This window comes from Ascaphus truei, chromosome 3, assembly GCF_040206685.1.
Source record: "Ascaphus truei isolate aAscTru1 chromosome 3, aAscTru1.hap1, whole genome shotgun sequence".
NCBI classification, from domain to species: domain Eukaryota; kingdom Metazoa; phylum Chordata; class Amphibia; order Anura; family Ascaphidae; genus Ascaphus; species Ascaphus truei.
In genome coordinates, this window is record NC_134485.1 from 123,015,848 (window position 1) to 123,038,489 (window position 22,642).

At 42.8% G+C, this 22,642-nt stretch overlaps 2 protein-coding genes across 2 annotated transcripts in view; one reads left to right on the plus strand and one right to left on the minus strand.

The window, feature by feature from the left end:
• MYO19 (myosin XIX) overlaps nucleotides 1-22,642 on the minus strand; it is a 134,035-nt gene that overhangs the window by 107,086 nt on the left and 4,307 nt on the right. Inside the window, 2 exon segments of the mRNA XM_075589481.1 lie at nucleotides 198-346; nucleotides 1,528-1,672. Of these exon segments, the coding sequence (XP_075445596.1) occupies nucleotides 198-346; nucleotides 1,528-1,672 (294 nt within the window).
• Nucleotides 1-22,642, plus strand: part of PIGW (phosphatidylinositol glycan anchor biosynthesis class W) — a 33,942-nt gene that overhangs the window by 2,060 nt on the left and 9,240 nt on the right. The window lies entirely within an intron of this gene.

Here is a 22,642-nt window from a genome sequence, read left to right on the forward strand (position 1 = left end):
TGTATTTTTTCAACCTCATCTACTATTTATGTAAAGTTGATCTTGACTAAGAGTCAACACTTTTGCACTTTGTAGGTAATCTTACTTAGTGTACCCTGGGCAGCTGTTTTGTAGAGACACGTCATTCTCGTGTACTGTACTGGGATAATCTTTATGGAGCCGAGATGTCTGGTCAATGTTAGGACTGCGGCCGTTACCTGAGGGTGGGGAGCAGAGTGATATTCCTTCATGACCTCAGAGGTGTACAGTTTTAATACCGGCTGGAAGGGATTCACTGCAACCACAGTGCATCCAGCATTTGTATAAAATACTCCAGTATCGTACCTTGCTTGAAGACATTTTAGTACTAGGGAAAAAATTTAAAAAAAAATGATAAACATGTTAGTCATATTGAAAGCAAGGTCAAAGGTCCTTAAAAAAAAGCCTCCGTTTTGAACCACTCAGGGGCTTTCCTCAAGAGTGACTGAGCAAACCTATGTATATATCCATTGTATACTACGTCCTATCCAAGTAAACTGATGCACAGCTTTCAAAATGTTACAAAGTAATGTTGTTAATCCCATGACAAAACACCCCAATTGCAATGAATACTTCAAAAGATATACGCAAGGTTTTAAATTAATAGAAATATCCAAAGCAATTCTCTGAGACCAATTGTTTTCAACCTCTTGTCTTTCACAAAATTGATGGTCACTCTGCACAACAAAATAGAGGTCCAGTAAACTAGCTGGAAATGTCTTGCTGACACGAAGTAGGGTGATGTGGGTGCTGCTTAGGATCTATGTAGCTATGATTACAGACAAAATAGTAGGTGAGGAAAGCCACACAGCAAAGGAGATCCTGCGCACTCCAAGCAGTAATATGAGAATTGATATAAAAAATATCGTTTACCAAGATTAATTCAAATTCTGCAGACCTACAACTGTGCTCCTAATAACCTATTAACTAATAGCACATATAGAAACAAATAGCTCCATGGCTGATAATTTACACCTCATACATAAACCTTGGCCCCTTGCAGATGCACTTACCAGAATGTCCTCCTACTGTCTCTGTACCTTCTTTCTACCAACCTATTAGATTGTAAACTCTTCAGAGCAGGGACTCCTTTTCCTAAATGGTATTTTTATGTTTAAGCACTTCTCCCCTTGATGTGTAATTTATATGATTGTCACGTGTATTACTGCTGTGAAGTTCTATGTACATTAATGGCGCTATATAAATAAAGACATACATACATACATACAAGTAAACATGAACACAAGGTGCGATTTAAACCAACTAGTGAAAGGAATTATAATAGACAGGCTAAAAGTGAGCAGCCTATGAGGACAAATACTGCTGTCTCTTAACGTTAATTTGACAGCAGTATAGTAGTTTTATTTGAATCGCAATTGAAAAAAGTTATTTATTGTATATTGAATTCCTGTTTGAGTTGATGTGAATATATACATACATACTTGTCAAACACAGAATTACTCTGGCAGACACACACTGCTTTGATGACACATGAATGCATTAAGTTACCTGTTGCAGTGGTCACAGGGTTCACTTTGGTGAGATCATCATACAGATGAAGTAGTTTTTCATCGATCAGGAATGTGTTCACCTCCTCCTCGAATGATTTGTTGAGATTTACATGACTGGATGATTTTTTCTTTGGCCCATCAATCTGTTTGTTAAAGAATATAATATATTAATCATAATAAAAACAAAAGTAAATTAAGATCTGCACATGCAGACTTAACCATTTTATAATTGTATTTGTCCCCTAAGTAAATTAGTTAGAAATTAAGAGGCCTACATTAAACAATCGTAAGAGCCTTTGCTTGTAAAACGTTGTGCGATAATGCACCAAGATTTGAATGCATGTGAGGTATTTTATAAGTGGAGTGGAGTGTGTGTAACGGTAGGGATTGTCTGTGTCAAGGTTGTGCGTTTAAGAAAGGATGAATTTGTATGGGTGATGGTTTTACAGGTGTAAAGGCACATTTATGTGCATAGATTTATGGGCAATATGAACATGTGGATGGTATTTATTGGAGAAAAGTACAGTATATGCAGATAAATAATTATGTGGGAACCTTATGGGGTGTGTGCTCATGTGAATAGAAGTAGAGCAAGGGTGATTAACGGGACTTGAGTGCGTAGATATGTGCCAACTTGCAGATATGCATTTAATAATGAAGCAACCTATGTTTGTAGGTTTGTGTGGGAAGGTTGAGTTTGGTACAGTATACTGTATGCGTGCTCGGAGATATATATGACAGGGGGAAGACAAATAATACATGTGTACTAAGAAAGTAAGAGCCATTACCTTGTTACATATTGTATAAGGATAGCTCAAATAAGCACCATTTACTTAGGAGAAACAGTAAAATGTCAGTCAAAGAACACTCAGTCTAGTGTTGGACGGGGTCCTCATTTATTTAAGAAAAAACGGGTAACGGGTACCCAGCCAAAATTAAAGGTTCTAGCCGGTCGGGTACCCGGTTACCCGGTTTGGCACTTACCTGCATGGTGGCGGCGACATCTAGGACAAGCAGCAGCAGTCCTGTGGCGGTGGCAGCATTGGAGGTGTCTTCAGCCAGCATTGGAGCTGCAGGAATCACTTCTACAGCACCGGAGCAGGTAAACAGTGTGTGTGTGTGTGTGAGCAGCCGGGGAACCACGTGACCGGAGCAGGAGACGGAGTGTTCCTATTGGACAGCCGTCTTTCCAATAGGAACGCTCCGTCTCCTGCTCCGGTCACGTGGTTCCCCGGCGGCTCACACACAGTTTACCTACTCCGGTGCTGTGGAATTGATTCCTGCAGCTCTCACGCTGGCTGAAGACACCTCCGATGCTGCCACCGCCACAGGACTGCTGCTGCTGGTCCTTGATGTCTTCGAAAAGGCAAGTAATAAGATTATTTCCAGCTGCCCTGACAATACCCGACGAGCACACTTCTCAGTTGCCGGGTCCGGATAATGTCCGGGTAGCTGGAAATATGCCGGGTACCGGGAACTTGGTACACCATTAACTCAGTCTCTGAAACTTTCTGGAAGCCAGAACCTTAAATGAATTAGGCAAGACTGTATAAAAAAAAAACCCTGTGGGCAGCAGAAAACACACCTGTCGGTCTTCTACAGCTTGGTGTTTTGGGGGTGCTCTAGTTAACACTGTTAGCAATTAACACACACGTCGAAGTGTAATTAACCCCAAGACAACTTGCTTAGGCACGTACAGATGTAGCAAGCTTTATTTTACCTACTAGTTATGCAGAATATCACATTTCCATATAATTAAATGGCAGCTATAAAGCAGTTCACAAAATATCCCACCATAACGTGTCAGCGGAAGTAATAGCACTTGGTACATCTGCACTGACATGAAAACCTGGCCTGTTTGTAACCCTGTGGGGACTGACCTTAATAAGGATGATGCGAAAATCATGGTTCAACTGGTTTTTCTTGTATTAAAAAAAAAAAAAAAAAAAACTTCTTTCACTGTTTTACAACCTATGCACGAACAAACCTTATAAACGCTTCTTTCCTTGAACACTATCGGTCACACTCTTTCGACACAGTAAAACAAACAAGACCTGTTTAAGCACTGGTTACTTTCCAGGGGCCGCTTCCAAAAACGTAAACAACTTATTAGTGGATTCTTTCTAAGGAAGCTAATTGACATCACTATTAAAGGAACACTTCTTTCTTTGGTCAGCTAAATTCAAGGTCAGCTACTTGTGTTTATCTATTTGAGTGATGATGGCTTCAATCACAATTACTATACAAACAATGGATATAAATAAGAAGAAAAAAAAACTATGATAACAATTAGCTGGGAAAAAAATAAGCACGTTTTGATGATGTATTTACGGATTAACTAGCCGGCCAAGAATGCATCAAATTCAGAAGCCATTTTGTTTGACAAAAGGGACCAAAAATCTTTCACCTTTAGGGTCTACTGGACAGGTATGCAGCAATTATTCCAAAGTTGAATATGATATTACAATGTACATCGATAATTCTAATGTCTAATAAATTTACAATTTATTAAATCCTCCAGTTTTTTTTTAAGTGTTTGAGAGGCACCAACATCATGCCGTCACAGAGCTGAAATCAGTAACTAATACACATGTTACCAACATGGCTATCGTATGCTGGGCCCCACCCTAGGTTGCTATGTATATCCAGACATCACGCAGGGGTATTTAAAGAGGGACTTTTCTAGGTTAGTTTCCCGAAGATCAAAAGGAGAGGAGCCTCTAGAAGAGTAGATAGATATGTTTATAAAGTAATGGCATAGACCAGGTCTATGCTGGTTATTATACTGTAGATAGGGATGGTACCGTTAAGTTAGGATCCCCCAAAAAAGAAATGGAGTCCTAAATAATGAAGGAAAAAGGAACACTGCAGGCCACAGAGGGCCTCAGGAAAGAGGGCTCTCGAGTGTCAGCGGATCAGCTCTAACCACGGATCGGCGCCAACATTCCTCATCAGTCTGTATGGAAGTGGCAGTTCCCAAACAGGCAAATGGTACGGTCCAGTAAGAAAGACCCACCAGGATTCCCCTAGGAGCCCGGAGTAATCAGATTAATACGGATAATGGTTCCGAGGCAGCAAAGGGAAGCCGGGTCCCACACCTACTCAGAGCAACTAAGTCAAAGTACCTCCATTTGAGTGTTATGGGTGGGAACTGAGGCACGAAACATATTCATGTATGTCTAATACAAACAACAATATCAATATGTGTATGAGCGGTCCCTGTGATTGGGGTCACGAATAAATGACAGTTCTACTACAAAAGTTCCTGCCACCTATTATTCTACAACCTTGCTACCTCATCGCACAGCCGCCTGTATCAAGCACCCGGAGTCAAGGTAACCCATGCAGAGTAGCCATATATAAACACAGATGTAATCTCCCTAGAAGCCAGACAGGGACAGTTACACATACAAGTAGAGGAATCACCTCAATGCCAGGCGCTACAAAACCCTGAACAAAACAGGTAATTGGAGATAAGATGTGTTAACCCCTGAAAAAACGTAATGTCCATATGACCATGAGCTAGACTAGGCTGCTGAAGGATAATAACAACAGTAATTACCACAGATAGGGAAAGCTATATGCCTGGACGAAGCCGATTATCACCAGCTGGAACCAAAGGCAAGGTCTGGCAATAATCACGCAGTGAAAGTAAACATATCCATAATGTTGCAGAAAATCTTCAGTGGTCATGAAACCCACAAACTCACAAACCCAGGAAGGGCGGTCCAGACATCCCGATGTGCATCCTTTGAAGCAAAGTATGTAAGAAAATGTTGAGAAAAAAGGAGCACTGCAATGAAAGAGAACTGGAGGCAGCTTGAGAAAAAGATTTTTCTCGCTTTGACGGTAGGGGGTAACCAGGATCTCAAATAAAGGTTAAGCCCGTTTTGGTTACCCCTGATCAGTGTATAAGGGTTCAAGAGAGTAAGATCTTGGGCCCAGTAACATTTTATCTTTCCGATGCAGCCACCAGTATACGATCACTTGCCAAGGAAAATCTGGGGCAATCTTCCAAAAAACTGCAACATTTGTGAGATTTCTGCAGCCAGACTAATGGCCCATTGGATTAACACAGCGGGGGCTCCCTGCAGTCCCATTTAAAACTGAATGGGGGACTGCAGGGACCCCTGCTGTGTTAATCCGATGGGCCATTAGTCTGCCAGCAGAATCTCACAGAAATGTTTAGGCATTTACTGTGAGATGCCCTAGTTTTTACCCAGGCAAGTGATCGGATACTGGTGGCTGCATCTGTACATGTAATAAAAGTATATATTTATTTTTTCCCTTTCCGGACATGCAAGCAAGCAGAGATTGCTAGGCTAATTGTTTCAAGGGGGTGGGGGGGAGGTGCTGCGGAGGAACCATTTACAGAACGTGTCTTGGAGGTTGGGGACCGGAGTTGTCGGTTCCCCTATAAATGTACCCGGGAATGATGCCCGCTTCTTGAATCCATGTAGGCACATTGTCCCAGTAATATCTCCCCTTAAAAACGCAAGCGCAACTCACCACTAGGGCACCCTGCTTCAGCATAGCCCAGAAAGGTGAATGAGGCACAGGGATGAATAGGTATCCTTGTAGCTGAGGGAATCCCTAGGTTAAGGGCAGTACACCAGCTAGTGCCAGGGGACACAGAACCTGTATTGGGTCTGTGGGTGCTCCAACCGTATACAAGGTTGAGGGGGGACTCTGAGCCCAGACCAAGTCCAAGAGAAAGAGTGTGGGAAATAAGGCAGATAGAAATAAAACTACAACATTTTTCCTCTTCTGTCCCCCATACCCAGAGACTTAGAAGTATATTAAAACTATACTTTATTAAAGTAATGTAACAAGCACATTACATTCGGAACCGATGTCCAAACAGGCTGCCCGAGCTAACCCATAGGCGCCTAGAGGATGCCCAGAGGTGTGAATAGCATTTGGACAGCGGGGAAAGGCAGAGTACCAGATCCGGAGATCAATGGCAGTCCTCCGGGATGCCACTTGCTCTGCCAGACCTGGTGCAGCCTGTCCCAGCGGGTGGCATTGAGATAGCCAGGTAGAGAGGTGGCAGGTTTGCGCATGTCTCTTGGCTATTTCATATTTGCCGCTGTAATACTGTGACTGTATTCCAGGGCACACACACGAAATTCAAACGATCCACAGATATAAAATAATGAAAAAAATGGGGTACCCAGGTAGTGGAAAAAATAGAAAAGGCTTTATTGAGAACATTGATAGGTGGCATTCATAACAGGATGGTCCTCCCATAAGTTTCACGCAAGTGCTGCGCTTTCTCAAGGAGTATTGGACAAACAGGAAGTAAGCACCTTTATACGTGCTGATTAAGAAAACCACATCAGACGCAGCTGATTGTGGCATGACAATGTAAACACATTTATTCAATTAAAAAGAAGAAAAAAAAATCACGAACCGAGACCAAGAAATAAAATCATATATAACGAAAGACAATACATTTTAACGAACATGGTCAGTATCTACACCACTCTCAATGTGCGAAGATCTTTTTATGAAGGAGGTACACACAGAGTCAAACACATGGGCAACATATGCGCGCCATTCTCCATATCCACTGGAGTCAAACAAGGTTGCATAATATCACCTATATATACACACCATAGCTAGTGAATCCATTAATATAACAATTATGAATTAGATTCAAAAAGTCAATCTTAATTTTACTGCATCCATATATAATAATCTGTTTATACTATTACTGATATAGAATAATATATATATATATATATATATATATATATATATATATATATATATATATATATATATATATATATTCAATCATATGTAAATTAGAGCATAAACAATCTATAATACATTCTTACCAAATGATGCATATTAAATAATGCTTCAAAATGAAAAAAATATATATATTGAAATAGAAAAAAAGGAGGAAGACATGTACAGGTTGAGACATGGAATATATCAAAAGACACAATCAATATGAATAACCATATAGGTTCTATCCCCAGAAAAGTGATGGGTATATATGAAATGTTTAAACAGTAACAACCCCTTGGATGGTATCAATTTACCAAACAGAATACTTAGATCAAGAAAGTGTAAAGGCACATATCCATACATATCTTAATTGTTTGCCAAATAAACTCAGCCAAATCCATAGCTTGGACTATAACAATAAAGGGTTGTTCCCCAAAACATATATATTATTATATACACAGAACTTGAGAGAAAAAATAGGATATATATATATATATATATATATATATATATATATATATATATATATATATATATATATATATATATCACCACTGTCATTAAGGTTATGGTGGGTAAAAAAAGTGACAAAAACCCTCCACAGTAAAGCATGAAGCAACTGTAAATATTACTGTATGTTCATTTGCATGTCTTAGACAGGTCTGCAACCCTGTCTTTCCCCATTGTGTAATACGAGCTTGAGACAAAAGATGGCACTGAGTGCTCATTTGCATGTCATTTCCCAGAATCCCTTGCTGCAGTGGAAGCGCTGTATGCTGGGTGACAATGGGGAAAGACAGGGTTGCAGACCTGTCTAAGACATGCAAATGAACATACAGTAATATTTACAGTTGCTATATATATATAGATATATATATATATATATACACACACACACATATCATACACACATATCATACACACATATCATACACACACTGTAGATAATATAACGATTGTGTTAATTATATTGTAGAAACCTGCAGCAAGGAGTAACATACTGATCTCATTGTAAATCTTTCACAAGAGTCTGGACCAATCCAATACATCAGAGGAAGCAACCCAGATCCCACTCTGAGTAAAGTAAAGGCTGGAGTGTACCCAGAGTGAAGATCCAAAGTGCTTACCTGTGATATAATATCCTTGTTTTGTTGCCACCTATGTTGGGAATAGGAACATGTTCCAACGATGTACCATTCAATGACCGAAGAGAACCTGATTGACATTCCAAAAAATGTTTTGATACTGGATGGTTAGTATCCTTATTAGAAATTAATCTTATGTGCTCTTGAATACGTATTTTTAGTAACCTTGTGGTTAATCCCACATACTGTTTAAGACAGAAAGGGATCCAAATCAGGAACCGGAGCACAGCCTCACCAATGTGACATGGGGCACAAGGAGTATTTATCAAAGATTTATTACATTTTTTGACATCATTTTATTGACATTTTTTATTTTGTACATGTGTTTTTCCACACCCCATTTAGTCTATTGAGTTCACCTTGTCATTAAGTATATCTTGCATGTGATTTGCTTTGCAATTTATTCATCATATGTTGCAGCTGACAGAATTGTGAATTTTTGTCTATAATTTGGTGCTTTGTTCCCTGACAAACTACACTTTGATAAAGCGCCTTGTGCGCGAAACATGTCAGAGTGCTTGTCAGGACCTTGTTTTCATGTCCTTTTAATTTAATAAATCCCGGTTCCTGATTTGGATCCCTTTCTGCTATTTATCTACCTGGAGGCACGCCCTTCTGGAAACATTATCCATCAGGTTTATATACATCCACATCAATCCTTCCTCTCTGACACCTGTTGAGTGAAGTTATTGATTCATGGAGAGACTGAGCGGCTGGTGAGCGGTGTGCTACTCCTCGTGGGACTCCGTGTGCACCTGCCTGGCGTTCGGGAGCTCTGCAGTGTCCTGTCTGAGTGACGGCGGATCGTGCATCTTTCTCTGTGGGGCGGCTGCTTGTGACCACGTGTGTGCCCACCTGATGTTTGGGAGCACTGCTTTTTGACTACCCACACAGGCGGAGATCATATACTTACCGTGGGACCGCATGCGCCCTTGCTTGGCGCTCAGGGAGCCCGTGGAGGATCCGCTTGCGTGACCAGGGGCTGCGTGTCCCTTCCTGGCGGACGGCCACTTGGTGCCTGTCTTTCCTACCGGCATCACAGGGTTTTCCCTTTGGGTCCCCTTGTGAGGAGACACGCGTCAATGCGGAGGTGAAGATCCCCTAAGACGCTGGTCGGTGAGTAATCCACTACAACATCATTGTGCTGAACATGATCAGCCAGTTGTCAGTTTATGCCATACTAGGATCATCTCTACAGAGACATTGCTATACATACTTTTTATACCTACAGTGGCTTACATCTTTCAAATTACAGATATAAGATAAGACTATGTGGACTATAATACACTATAATGTTTCCAGTGACACACCTTTTTAAAAATGTTTTTGGAGCACTGGACAGAAGCGCTTTTATTTAGCTCATCACTTTTAATACTGTTTAAGACAGCCACATGTGAGAAGGTACACTACATGATTCGTCTGGCACATAATAAAGGAGTTGATGGCATATTTGTGTGTTTTGTTTTTATTCTCAAAAGTTAAATGTATTTTGGACATAAGGGCAAATATCACAATGTCCACATTTATGTGAACCCTTAAGTAATGGAAAAAATGCCTTATTCTTAGTCATTTTGTGTGTTTGAAACATGCTAGGTGAAATTAAGTTATCGATTGTTTCATATTCGGACAATACTATTTTCGGATCATTAGATACCATGTCATGTATACAGGGATCTAGGGTGAGAGTTTGCCAATGTTATCTACTAATAGCCGATATGGCTACAGCTTGATTGCTGTATTGGGTGATAAAGTAAGGTGGTTCATGGGCGATAGTATACGATTGAGTATTAATATCCATATCCGTAATGGTATTAGCCATAGTAATGAGATCAGTTCTGACCCGTGACAGCGCATACTCAAAAGCTTCATTTAAATCATGACTATTGTAACCTTTTTGTAAAAAGCGTTCTTTTAGGTCACATGACCTGATCTTATAATCATCAAGTGAGGAACAATTCCTACAAAGGCGTAGAAATTGTCCTGTAGTTATTCCTTTGAAGAGAGATCTATTGTGGCAACTCCCTGCATGTAACAAGGCATTGTGGGAATGCTCTTTCCGGTATATATATCACTTTGAACTTTGTCAAGATCTACAAATAAATATAGATCCAAAAACTGAATGTGATGTCTGTGAAAACTATGAGTGAATTGTAGATTTAATGTGCTGTCACCTAAATAATAATAATAATATAAAAAAAAAAAAAAAAAAGGGAAGGAGCATGAGACCCTTAAAAGAACCTCTCCAAATAATAAGCAGGTCACCAATGTAGCGTTTGTAAAACACCACATTGTGACAAAACGGATTGTTATCTCCAAACACGTCGGACGTTTCCCACCAACCCATGAAGAGGTTGGCGTAGGATGGGGCAAAACATGTCCCCATCGCTGTCCCACGTGTATGGAGATAAAACTGACCATCAAACTGAAAGTAATTGTGGTTGAGTAAAAAAAAGGATGCCGTCTAATAACAAAGTGATGTGTGCTGGTGATAATGTGTATGTGTGTTCTAAACAATTTCGGATGGCTATAAGAAGGCCATGTGTGTGTGAAATAGTGTATAGTAAGGCCACATCTAATGTGACCCATAGATATTGGAATTCCAAGTGAAATTGTGAAAAAGTGATAAAATGTTTTTGGTGTCAAGTAGAAAGGAAGGTAGTGTGTGAACCAGTCATTGTAAAAAATAAATAAATAAATAATGATCGACAGAAATAGACAAGTGCTCACCAAGCGACCCAATACTGGAAATTATAGGTCAAACCGGGGGTGCAATGAGTGACTTGTGTACTTTACGTAGGTAATGAAATATAGGTGTGACAGGATGGGTGATATTAAGATACTCACATTCAGTTTTGGAAAGGATCTGTAATATGATGCCCTCTTCAATGAGTTCTGAAAGCTCTAAATGATATATTAGAGTAGGATAATGTTTAAGTTTTGAAAATGAGGTTACGTCATTAAGTTGTCTGAGTGCTTCTGTTTTGTAATACTCACTGTCAAGGACTACAACTGCACCCCCTTTGTCCGCATTTTTCACTATAATAGAATCATTCTCTTAAAGTAGAAGGATCGGGATCGATTGTCAAATTATCTGATCCATCGTAATATCTTGGAATACCGGAGACAGGACTATCCTTGGATAATAAGAAAAGATCATTTTCTTCCAATTGCTGAAACGTGTTGAATGCCTGGCCTCTCATAAAAGGTGGGATTAAATGTGGACCTAATTTTGAGCCCAGAATCCCTTCTTCCTAGAAATAACTCAAAGCTTATATCGTCATCAGCATGTTCATTATAAATATCAATGAGATCTTGTAAATTACAATGATCTTTATAGTTATATATATATATCTTGATTGTAAAGATGTAACTAGATCAAAGATCGAAATGGTAGTATCTATAGAAGTGGTATTGTCTGGATATTTAGATTTATTGTAAAAAAAAAAAAACTTCTTAAGTGTGAGCTTTCTATAAACTTATAAGGATCCACTACAGTAGAAAACAAATTTAATTTGTTATCTGGAGCCAAGGAAAGTCCAAGATCACGTATGGATATCTCGGTATCTGTAAGGGTATATTTAGACAAATTAATAACTAGTATCATCAATATTCAATTTCTGTCTTTTGGCCGGCATGCCTCCCATCTAGCTTTCTCCTGTCCCGTCGTGTCCTACTTCGTTTTTTGACTGATGTCCTCTTTCCGGATTACCACGAGAGGAATTGGAGTGTCTGGATTGTCGGTTCTCATCGCCAAATGACAGATTGGATTCATTCTCCGAAAAAGAGACATTGTGGGTCGAGAATTCATGATCAGAAACGTCTTGGTCAGATTTGTCTTTATGTTGAGGTGTTTTCAAATATTTAGTTGTTAACTGTATTTAGTTTTTTTGAACGATTACTAAGCTTTTTGTTATAGATTGGTTTATGCCACAAATAAAAACTTGTTTATGTTCATAATCAATCTTGTCTCTCTCAAACTTGTTCTGTTTAGTGATCATGATATTCTTCTCTAGATTGTTAATCCTTGTAGCCAATTTAGAATCAAATTCCTTAAAACGGTCAAAACGTGTACATGTTTGTAGTTTGCCCTGTAAGTCCCGGACTTGTTGTGCAATAATAGTTCTCTTTGTTTGTGTTGAATTATCAAATTCATTTATTTGAAAGAGCAGTCAACAAGTCTTGCACCAATCTTGTTCAAACTTTCCATTTTCAAAACCAAAAGATGGTGCTTTGGTCAGGCAGAGTCCCCTGGGTATGCGTTTGTTCTTAACATAGTTTTCAAGTGTGACTATGTCCCACTAGGAGCGCAAGTCCTGTGTCAAATACTTTTCCAAGTATAGTGTATTTTAAGGTCGAAGGAATCCTCACAGTAATGTTCTTTCATGTTATCAAAAACAGATTATGCTCTAAGATTTCTAGTAGAAGTATTAAAACAATTGAATGCAAAATGTAATGTAGTCTCAGCATGTGAATCCATAGTGAAAACCCACTTGCAAATGTTACTAGATTAAATACCAATATGCTAATGAGTATAATGAAGCATAAAAGAGTGAATATAGATATAATCAAAAAAAGCATATAATGGAAATAGCCTATATCACTAGTGCTGAAACCCAAAATGCAAAAAATAGAAAAAACGCCAAGTATCCGAGCAGCTGACTTGCAGAAATGGAAGTAGAGAATAGCGCTGTCCTGCGCCCAGGAATGCGCTGATTCCAATAAAGGACAGTGTGCTTAGATGCTAGGAAAGTCTAGTTTTCGACCCCAGTCCCACAGTAAGTGTGTCTTTTTGTCTGTATTTGTGTATCATTGTGTGTAAGCGAATGTATGTCGAATAAATTAGCATGTATTTCATTACCTTGTTTTGCACAATGAATGATCCTGGTAAAAAGGTGTAAATAACCCGGTCTCCCGTGACAGGCTTATTTACTGGTGGCAGTAGTGGAATCATTGAGTTTTATGCTATAAAGTCCAGCAGGGATTTAGAGCAAAAAGACTAACTCGTAGATTGCGAGCTCTCAAAACACATAGTGACAAACACATTACACAAAACAGGAAAAGTGCAGGTTCTCTCTGTCACTTTAAGTTTAGTGCCACCAGGCGAAGATAGACAGACAGTCAGGTCGGTTCCAGTCCTGGGACTGTCCCAGAATCGTAACCCGGTGTGAGGGATATGGACTACCGAGCGCCGGTCAAGCAAAGACACTGCTTGAGGAGGATCTCGAGCAACATGAATCGGGCATAGCTTCAGCTGCTGATGCAGGGGCAACCATTCCAGCCAGGATCTAGGAGGACATTCCAGCCCTGGAGGAAGTGGAGGAGGAGATTGGGGAAGGAGAGGAAACAGAAGGTGAGCGTGAACCAGGGAGTGTAGTCATAGTAGCCCCAATTGCTACCGGTCTCCCAGCCACAGGACTTACCGCTCTCCTCGCCCCATGGGGAGAGGGGGGGGTCACCTTTGAGCAGAGGTTGCAGCTGATTGCAGCTTCTCACGGTGTGAAGCCCCCAAGACCACGGCGGGACTCTGACCAACCTCCCCTGCCAAAAGGTGTCACACTACAGCTTCTGCAAGTTTGTAGATGGCACGGACGACATTGATGGATTTCGCAAGGTGTTTGAAGATCAGTGACTCCGGTTCTGTGTGCCAGTACGGGACTGGGCACTGCGTTTGTCTCAGCTACTGACAGGGGTAGCCCTGAAGACCTTCCAGGGGATCCCGTCGTCAGACAGCAATAACTACCAACATTTCAAGGCCATTTTACTAGGCTAGTATGCCCTCACTCCAGAGGCAAACTGTGGCATGTTCAGGTCTGGGGAAAAGACCAGCCGGGAAACTCACATGATTTTTGCCTCCCGACTCATCCAGCACGGCACTCAGAGGGTGGATGGATGCAAAGCCACCAAGTACAACAGCTTACTGGACTTAATGTTCAAAGAGCAATTCTTACAGCGGTGTCAGCCTTAGGTGAGGGATTGGGCATTTGACCGAAAGCCGGTAACTTGCTGGGATGCCGCTAGCCTGGCTGATGAGTATGTCACCAGCTGTGCGCCATTGGGCAGGAAGGTGTCTGCCCAGAATGGCGCCAATACGGCACTCCACACTGGAAGCCGAAAGCAGCTGCAGAGTTCAGGCATGAGAAGCGGAGCTACTGGTTCAATCGGACTCGGAACATCAAGCCAGATTGTCCGGAGAAGCACCGTACCAGCAAACCCCCTCAGGGACAACGCACTTCAGCTGCGAAGCCAGTCACCGTCCAGCAGTGGACCCAGATGGAGATTTCTACACCTGCAAAAAGTGGCACAGCAACAGTGGCAGACGGGCATCAAATTGACACTGCCAGGTTGAAGTCCAACGATGTCAGGAGGAAGCATTTGCGGCCAGTGACCATCCCTGCATTTGGGACCAACAGCTCCAGAGGTCTCTGCGGAGACCAGGCAGTTAAATCAGACAGAGTCCAGACAATGTATTGACCCCTCTTCCAACTTACCTGTTTCCCCATACCACGACTTAGTGACTGAGGGAGAGAGGCCGGAGCTGGGGGCACAGTTCAGCACTGCGGTGCAGTCCAATCCCGACTTAGGGGCCTATGCAGTAAAATCCGAAATTATCGGAAGTGTTTTGAACTCGCCATGTTTTTGCCGTGTTGTTCTCACGGTACGCAGAAAGGCCCGAATACCACAGAGAGCAACATTTCCATACATGGCGAGATGCCAGTAGCGATAGGACCTGCCCTCCGATAAGGGCTCAGCTGGCGACTTGTACCTGCTGCCTAGAGATCCGCCTCTAACTGCGAAAATCTCGCCGGTAAAAAAAATAATTTTTGCATTTAAATTTTATTAATAGTGTAGATGAGCAGGGGGGTCTCTTGAGCTGAACCGCGTTGTTGTCAGGTCCAGGGATACAGGCCCCTAATCCCGAGATACAGGCCCCGTTATGGGGGTGCCGGTATCTACTATGCATGGAGATGTCCCGATCACGTGACATGGGACATTTACATGGCAGGGATACCGGCACCACATACCAGGGCCTGTGTCTCGGGAAGAAAGGGGTTCCAGGACCTGAAACCAACGTGGTTCAGCTCAGGAGATGCCGTGCTCATCTACACTATTAATAAAAAATATTTAGTAAGGACCAAAAAAACAAACCCACCCCTTGTACCCCCCCATAAAACCATTATTTATTATTTTACACACAGGATTAATACCCCACTCAAGCGGGGGTTCCCAGTGGTCCCGACGGGTGTCCGCAGGCCCCACAGTGCACACCGGGGGGTACCTACGGGTGTCTGGGGGCCTCCGGGTGGTCCCCACTAGGCTGGGCATCATTTACACACTATACCAGGCAATAGTCAAAATAAAAGAAACAATCACAAACAGGATACAATGCAATCAAAACAATCAGAAATTAAAAACAAATAAAGTAAACAGAACTAAAATTACCACCAAATCAATTAATCCAATCCAAAATAAAATTCAACAATTCTCAATGAAAACACCAAAACCAAACCATTATGAAATAAATGAAAGCTCAAAGTAACCATCACACAAAATCTAACTAGCAAAAAGAAGCCACTATTAAAAAGCAAGCAACCCCCCTCCTGAAATAAACTATTGAAAACACCACTAAAAATTGCATCATACTAAATAAAAATGTAATTTACCAAACATTTCTAAACAAGCAAACTACATTTAAAATACATAAAAACAAGCATTGCACAAACAACCATTGATTGTCCCCTGTATGTATGTATAGCCATAGAGACATACATACATACATACATACAGTTGCAATGAATGGGCATCAAAAAAAAAAATTCAATCACAATAAAAAACCTGTAACATAAAAAAAACATACATTCCATATTTTTACTTACCTTTAGATGTATTCATCCTCCGAATCCCGGGGACATCGCATGCTCTCGAACCAATCCACGAACAGGAACCAGGTAAAAAAACAATCCAAAGTCTTTTTCTTCTTCTGTAATTTGTAATCCATCTTCTGGGGTCTTCATCTGTATCTTCTGGAGGCACACCCTTGTCCTCCTCCCCGGCTTCTTGGTGTAAAATGAGGAGACATAGGCTTTTATAGGCCTATGACATCACATTTTCTGCAAATGGTTCCCATGGGCCTGAGTGGCCAGTGAAAATCATGTGCTTTTCCTTTTTTTTTTCCTTTTTTTTTCTCGAATGGTTGTAGTAGACCATGTGACTCCCTTTGGATGACGTTACATCCTCTCACAAAAACTTGGTCACATGGTCTACTACAGCCAATCAGATTGGGGATAAAGTTCCCACGATCTGATTGGCTCAAGTACCATGTGACACCAGCCATCTTGCTTTTGATGACGTCGTGTTAAAGGGAAAGGAAGCACAGCAATTCTGATTGGCTGGCTTTAATTTCCTTTACATAATGTGTCACACACAAAAAAAAAAAATAGCACAGAAAACGTGACATCATACACTTATAAAAGCCTATGTCGCCTCATTTTACACCAAGAAGCCGAGGAGGAAGGACCTCCCCCTCCTAGAGGAGGACAAGGGTGTGCCTCCAGGAGATACAGATGACCCACGGGAACTACCCAAGGACCCCCGGACACCCACGGGTACCACCTGGAGGACCCACGCGGGGAAGAACCGGGGCCCCTGTGGGGGCCCTGCGGACCCACAGGGACCAGCCAAGGGCCCCAGACACTCGTGAGGATGACCCGGGGACCCCCAGACACCCAAGGGAACTACCCGTGGACCCCATTGGGGCCCACAGAAACCCACGGGTACCACCTGGAAGCCCACGGAGCCTAGCGGGGACCACCCAGAGGCCCCCAGACACCCGTGGGTACCCCCCAGTGTGCACTGTGGGGCCTGCGGACACCCGTCGGGACCACCAGGGACCCCTGCTGGACTGGGGTATTAATCTGTGTGTAAAATAATAAATAATGGTTTTATGAGGGGGTACAGGAGGTGGGTTGTGTATGGTTGTTTATTAAATATTGTAAAGGTTTGTTGGGGGGATAAGAGCTTGGTAGTTGGGCTGTTGTGAGTATTTTATTTTATTGTGGGTAGTGGGATTGGGTGAAGGGGGTACTGGCCCCAAGGATGGGTGTTTAGGCCTACCGGGTGGTAGCGGGAACGGTTAACCCCTTCATTACCTTAGCAGTGTTAAACGCTAAGGTAATGAAGCGGTTAAGTCTACCCGCAATCCCCCCCACAAGGCCTAAACACCCACCAAGGGCCAAATACGACCTTCACCCACCCCCACAGTAAGCCTGGCACGGGTGTTTAACCCCTTCATTGCCTTAGCGGATAGCCACTAAGGTAGTTAAGTTGCCTGTAAATGCATTTTTCATGCCAGGGGTCTCCGTGCTGATATTAAATGTGTATCAGCTCCGGAGACCCAGGCATCAATCTGATGCAGGAGAAAGGCCTGATTTTTTCTAAGTCCCGTCTCGCTGCTCATCCTCAACTCCTTACCAACTTTTTTTGCCGAGGTGATTTGGAGATAAATTCACCATTCTAGAGCGGCGATCAGCTGATCGGGGCTACTAGAATACAGAGAGTTGGAAATGCTGGCGATGAGAAGTGGCTTATCGCCGAGCAGTCGGCAGATCTTTTTATTTTTCTGCAAAAAAAAAAACGCAGAGTTTTGCTCTTATCGTCAGCTTCTCGGGGCTTACTAAATAGCAGTACTGTAGTGCCCACGGTTATTCTAACACAAACCAGTGGCAATCGCCAAAAAGACCCAGGTACACCCTGGATACATGCCTTAAACTTGCCTTAAACTAGACACAGCATTTCTCCATTGATTAATGGCCCATCAGATTAACAGCGGGGGTCCCTGGCAGTCCCATTCAAACTGAATGGGACTCGCAGGGACCCCTGCTGTGTTAATCCTATAGGTCATTAGTCAATGCAGAAATGCCTTAAACTTGCCTTAAACTAGCCAGGTTACACCCAGCACATACCCAGAATGTAACCGGGCTAGTTTAAGGCAAGCTTTAGAATACTCGTGGTCTCGTCTGTAGGCTGTTTTGGCGAGAAGCTGGTGATAAGGGGCTTATCGCTGCTTACTGCATAGGCCCTGAGAGGGCATGAGAATCCAGGCGTCAGAGACTACCTCTGAGAGTGGGAGCTCTTGTACAAGGAGCAAGCTCCTAACACTCCAGACAGACAGACTATGGACAGGTAAAAGACAGCTAGTGGTACCCAGGGAGTATAGGAAGCAGTTACTGCATGTAGCCTACTCCATTCCACTACCGGGGCATCAGGGGGTCACTCGCCCTAGAGCCCGGTTCTTGCAGCGTTTCTACTGGCCGGGAGCATCCAGTGCAGTGGCAGACTTTTACCGGTCCTGTGATGCCTGTCGGTGAGTAGGCAAGATGGGTGTGAAGGCTCCCCTGAACCCACTACCGGTAATTGGGGAACCCTTTCAGAGAGTAGCTATGGACATAGTGGGACCCCTGAAGATCCTTAGCTGGTCCGGCAAGCACTACATACTCACGGTGGTGAATTTTGCCACCAGGTAACCTGAGGCGGTAGCACAAGCCACCATTGAGGCTAGCTCATTGGCTATGGCATTGATAGTGATTTTCTCTAGAGTAGAATTTCCTAGTGAGATTGTAACTGATCAAGTGTGGCAATTCATGTCTAAATTGCTGCAGTGTCTCTGGGATTCGTGTGGGGTGAAGCACCAGCACACGACCCCTTACAAGCTCCAAACGGACTATGTGAGCGATTCAATGGTACTCTGAAGCAGATGCTTCGGGTATTTATAGATGCTGAAGGGAAAGACTGGGAGACTCGTCTGCAGCATTTGCTGGTTGCATACCGAGAGGTACCACAAGAGTCCACTGGCTTCTCACCCTTCGAGCTTCTATATGGCTGCAGGGTCCGGGGACCGCTTGACCTATTCCGTCAAGGATGGGAAGGGGAGACTACTACTACTACTGATGCTTCCGTGCTTCAGTATGTCAGTATGTAGTGGATCTCAGGGACCGGTTAGAAATTTTCATGGGGTTAGCACAGGCTAACCTCAGGGAGGCTCAGACCAGGCAGAAGACTTGGTATGACTAAAATACCCGTAGCAGAGAGTTCGTCCCTGGGCAGCAAGTGCTTGTTCTGAAGCCCACTGGGCAGAGCAAACTGATGGCTGCCTCATATATGGTTCTCTGGTGGATGAACGAGTGCAACTATGTTGTACAGTTAGATGGAGAGACAAGAAGACATAGGACATATCACATTAAAATGTTGAAAGAGTATTTTCAATATAGTGTGGCATCAGTGATGGCTATCTGTAGCCCACCGATGGGGGACCTGACAAGCCAAGCTCTGCCCTACCTCCTAGGGGAAGCTAGGCAAGGGAGCACAGTGGAGCAGGTAGAGATAGGGTCTCAGCTCAGTGCACCCCAGCAGGTGCAAGCACGAGCTATGCTAGAGCAGCATAGGATCCTGTTCACGGATAAGCCAGGCAGGACACATATCACTGTTCACCTGGTCCACACTGGGGATAAGCATGCCTATCGGGTATCAGCAGAGGTGATGGGGAGTAGAGAGAGGGAGGTAGAAGAGGTGGTCGCACTAGGGGTAATTGTCCCGCCTCAGAGTCCTTGGGCTTCTCCGATAGTCCTCGTGCCCAAGAAGGACGGAACCACTCTGTTCTGTGTGGACTACCAGCAGCTAAATGCTCAGACGGTGTTGGATGCTTATCCCGTGTCATGAATGGATGAGCTATTAGATGAGCTTGCAGGGGCAAAGTATCTGACGACTATGGATTTGTGCGACAGTGAGGGGGTAACCAGGCTTTACAATAAAGGTTAAGCCCACTTGCCCCTGAACTGTGTTTGGGGGTCCTAGAGTGTCAACTCTTGGACCCGTGTATTGTGCATGCATTACTGTACCATGTAAAAATATGCGACAATTGCAATTTTTTATGGTTTACTCTTTCCAGGAGTGTTAACAAGTGGGTAAGACCAGGCTGTGAGTTTCAGGGTAGGTTTGACGGAGAAACTTCTTTCAGATCGCGTCTATTTAGCGGGGTTCCAAAGTTACTGGAGACCCCAAAAACTTACCCAGGGATCAGGTTAGATTCCCGGCTATGTAGAAGCCCAGTGGTCCGGTCAAAACTCTATCATGAAAGCTTTCTTGCGACTCACCACTAGGAGGTCCTGCTTCAGCACAGACCAGAAAAGGTAAAAAGGAGGCACAGGGAGAAAAAGGGTCACTGAAACAGTCAAGGGTTCCCTAATATAAACAGGAGGGGCTACCCAGTTCACCCTAACTCTGGTATAAGGAGTTATGGGGATACTCCAGCCAGGTATAAGGCTGAGAAGTTTTTATTAGAATAAATAAAATTCTCCGTTTGCAGAGAACAAGGGACATGGCTGGGGGGGACAGACCGTTTAGTTCTCCCTCACCCCCAAAACACTTAAGTGATTTCTAATAAAGTGTGCCAAGCATGTTAGTATGTTTGCCTGACTCTGGTAAAGGGGTTCAGGGGTTTTCCAGCCATGTATAAGGCTGAGCAGGTTTTTATTAAAATAAAAAGTTTATTTATTGAGTGTCAGATATGGCTAGTGAGAAAAAAAAAATACAGTTACAGTTTTCACTCTATCTCCCACACCAAATAGACTTAGCACATTTTAATAAAGAGGAGAAAAGTATAGTTTATTAAAGCTGGTATGGTTTAAAATGTTATATACTTTACATTAAAAAAAAAAAAATTTAAAAAAAGGAAGGTGATGTGAAATAGCGCTAATGGGAATTTAAACAATTGAACCTACTCTGAGGGTGAGCCCTATGGTAGAAAGGCAGCCTGGTGATAAACTGACAGTACAATCAGAATAGACAGCATATAACAAAAAAGAGATACCGGCGCCTAATGAGTCCAAAAGGCAGGGCATTTTTATTAATTATTTTGGACATTTTGGTTGACATCAGTACAAGCAGTACAAGCGCTGAGTGCCCTGTTTGAACGATCGAGGGGCAAGGAGGTGCGGATTGCCGTTTCCTGCGGCTTCACTGGAGATTGCCAGGCTTTGACGACACATCTGGCGACGTCACTACCGGTTCGCCACGACGGAGACGTCACTTCCGATTATTGCCAGCAAAGAGATATGGAAGGAATACAAGGCTTCCAAGACACCCTGCGGACCCCAAACACGTGGCTACCAGCCTCCATTGACTCAATGCGATTTTACATCTGCCGTCCTGTGAGTGTTATCTAGGTTTTAACCCACCGGAGCGGCTTATCAGCTATTTGTCCTACTATTTTAATCCTTAGTTAAAATAAATTAACTTTTATCATTAGCTTTGCTTAGTGTTGTATGTCTAGTTGTGTCTGTTTGTCTTGTCACTTTGTGCCAGCCAGTTTGCAATTTTATGTCTGTATAATTTGTTTAGCTGTGTTGCATTAAATATCTCTTTTCTCATTACATGTTCCACTTCCCCTGCATGAAGTCCTATCTGAGCACCCAAAGATTTAGAGACTGTTGATCATCTTGGGACTGGAACTGTTTCTACTGGATATCCAGGATTCCATCATTTTGGACTCATTAGGCGCCGGTATCTCTTTTTTGTTATATACTTTACATGAAACATAAGGCAGGGTCTTTCATCTCCTGGCCATCTGGGGCTTTGGTGCCAATGAGTCTAATCCTAGGTCCCTAGATCAAAGTGACACTAGGTGCCAGGGGTGTGAAAGCCATTTAAACAGGATAGCTGAGCTAAATGTTCAAGTCCTGGCCAGTTGTCACCTACCTAGACTTGGAGGCCCTGAGCCTGCGGGGGGCCTGTGAATAGTAAGTGGGCAAAGTGTGAGTGGCTAGAGATGAAGTTCCCACGCTTCAGGATTAGCTGTAATACTGCAGGGATGACTTTGAAAAGGTTAAAAAAAAAAAAATTTAAAGTGAGCAGCCAGCCCAGATAGCAGGTTTTTCCCCAGTGATTCAATGTTTTTCCCAAGATTCAATGTGTGTTCCAAGATTTCCATGGTCCAAAGTGTGTAACCCTCACGGAAGGGTCGGACCGAACCAAAGAAGCCTTGCGGAGACAGCAAGGAAACAGATACAGGACTTTAAGCAGAAAAGCTTCTAAGTCACACTTTCAGTACCATTTGGAGTGGACTATTTAAAGACTTTATTTCAACTAGGAAAGCCAGTTTGTCAACCCCAGACCCCCAGTAAATGTTTTTTTTCTTCTGGCTATTGTAATCCAATGTGTGTTTGCCTGTTTGTATGG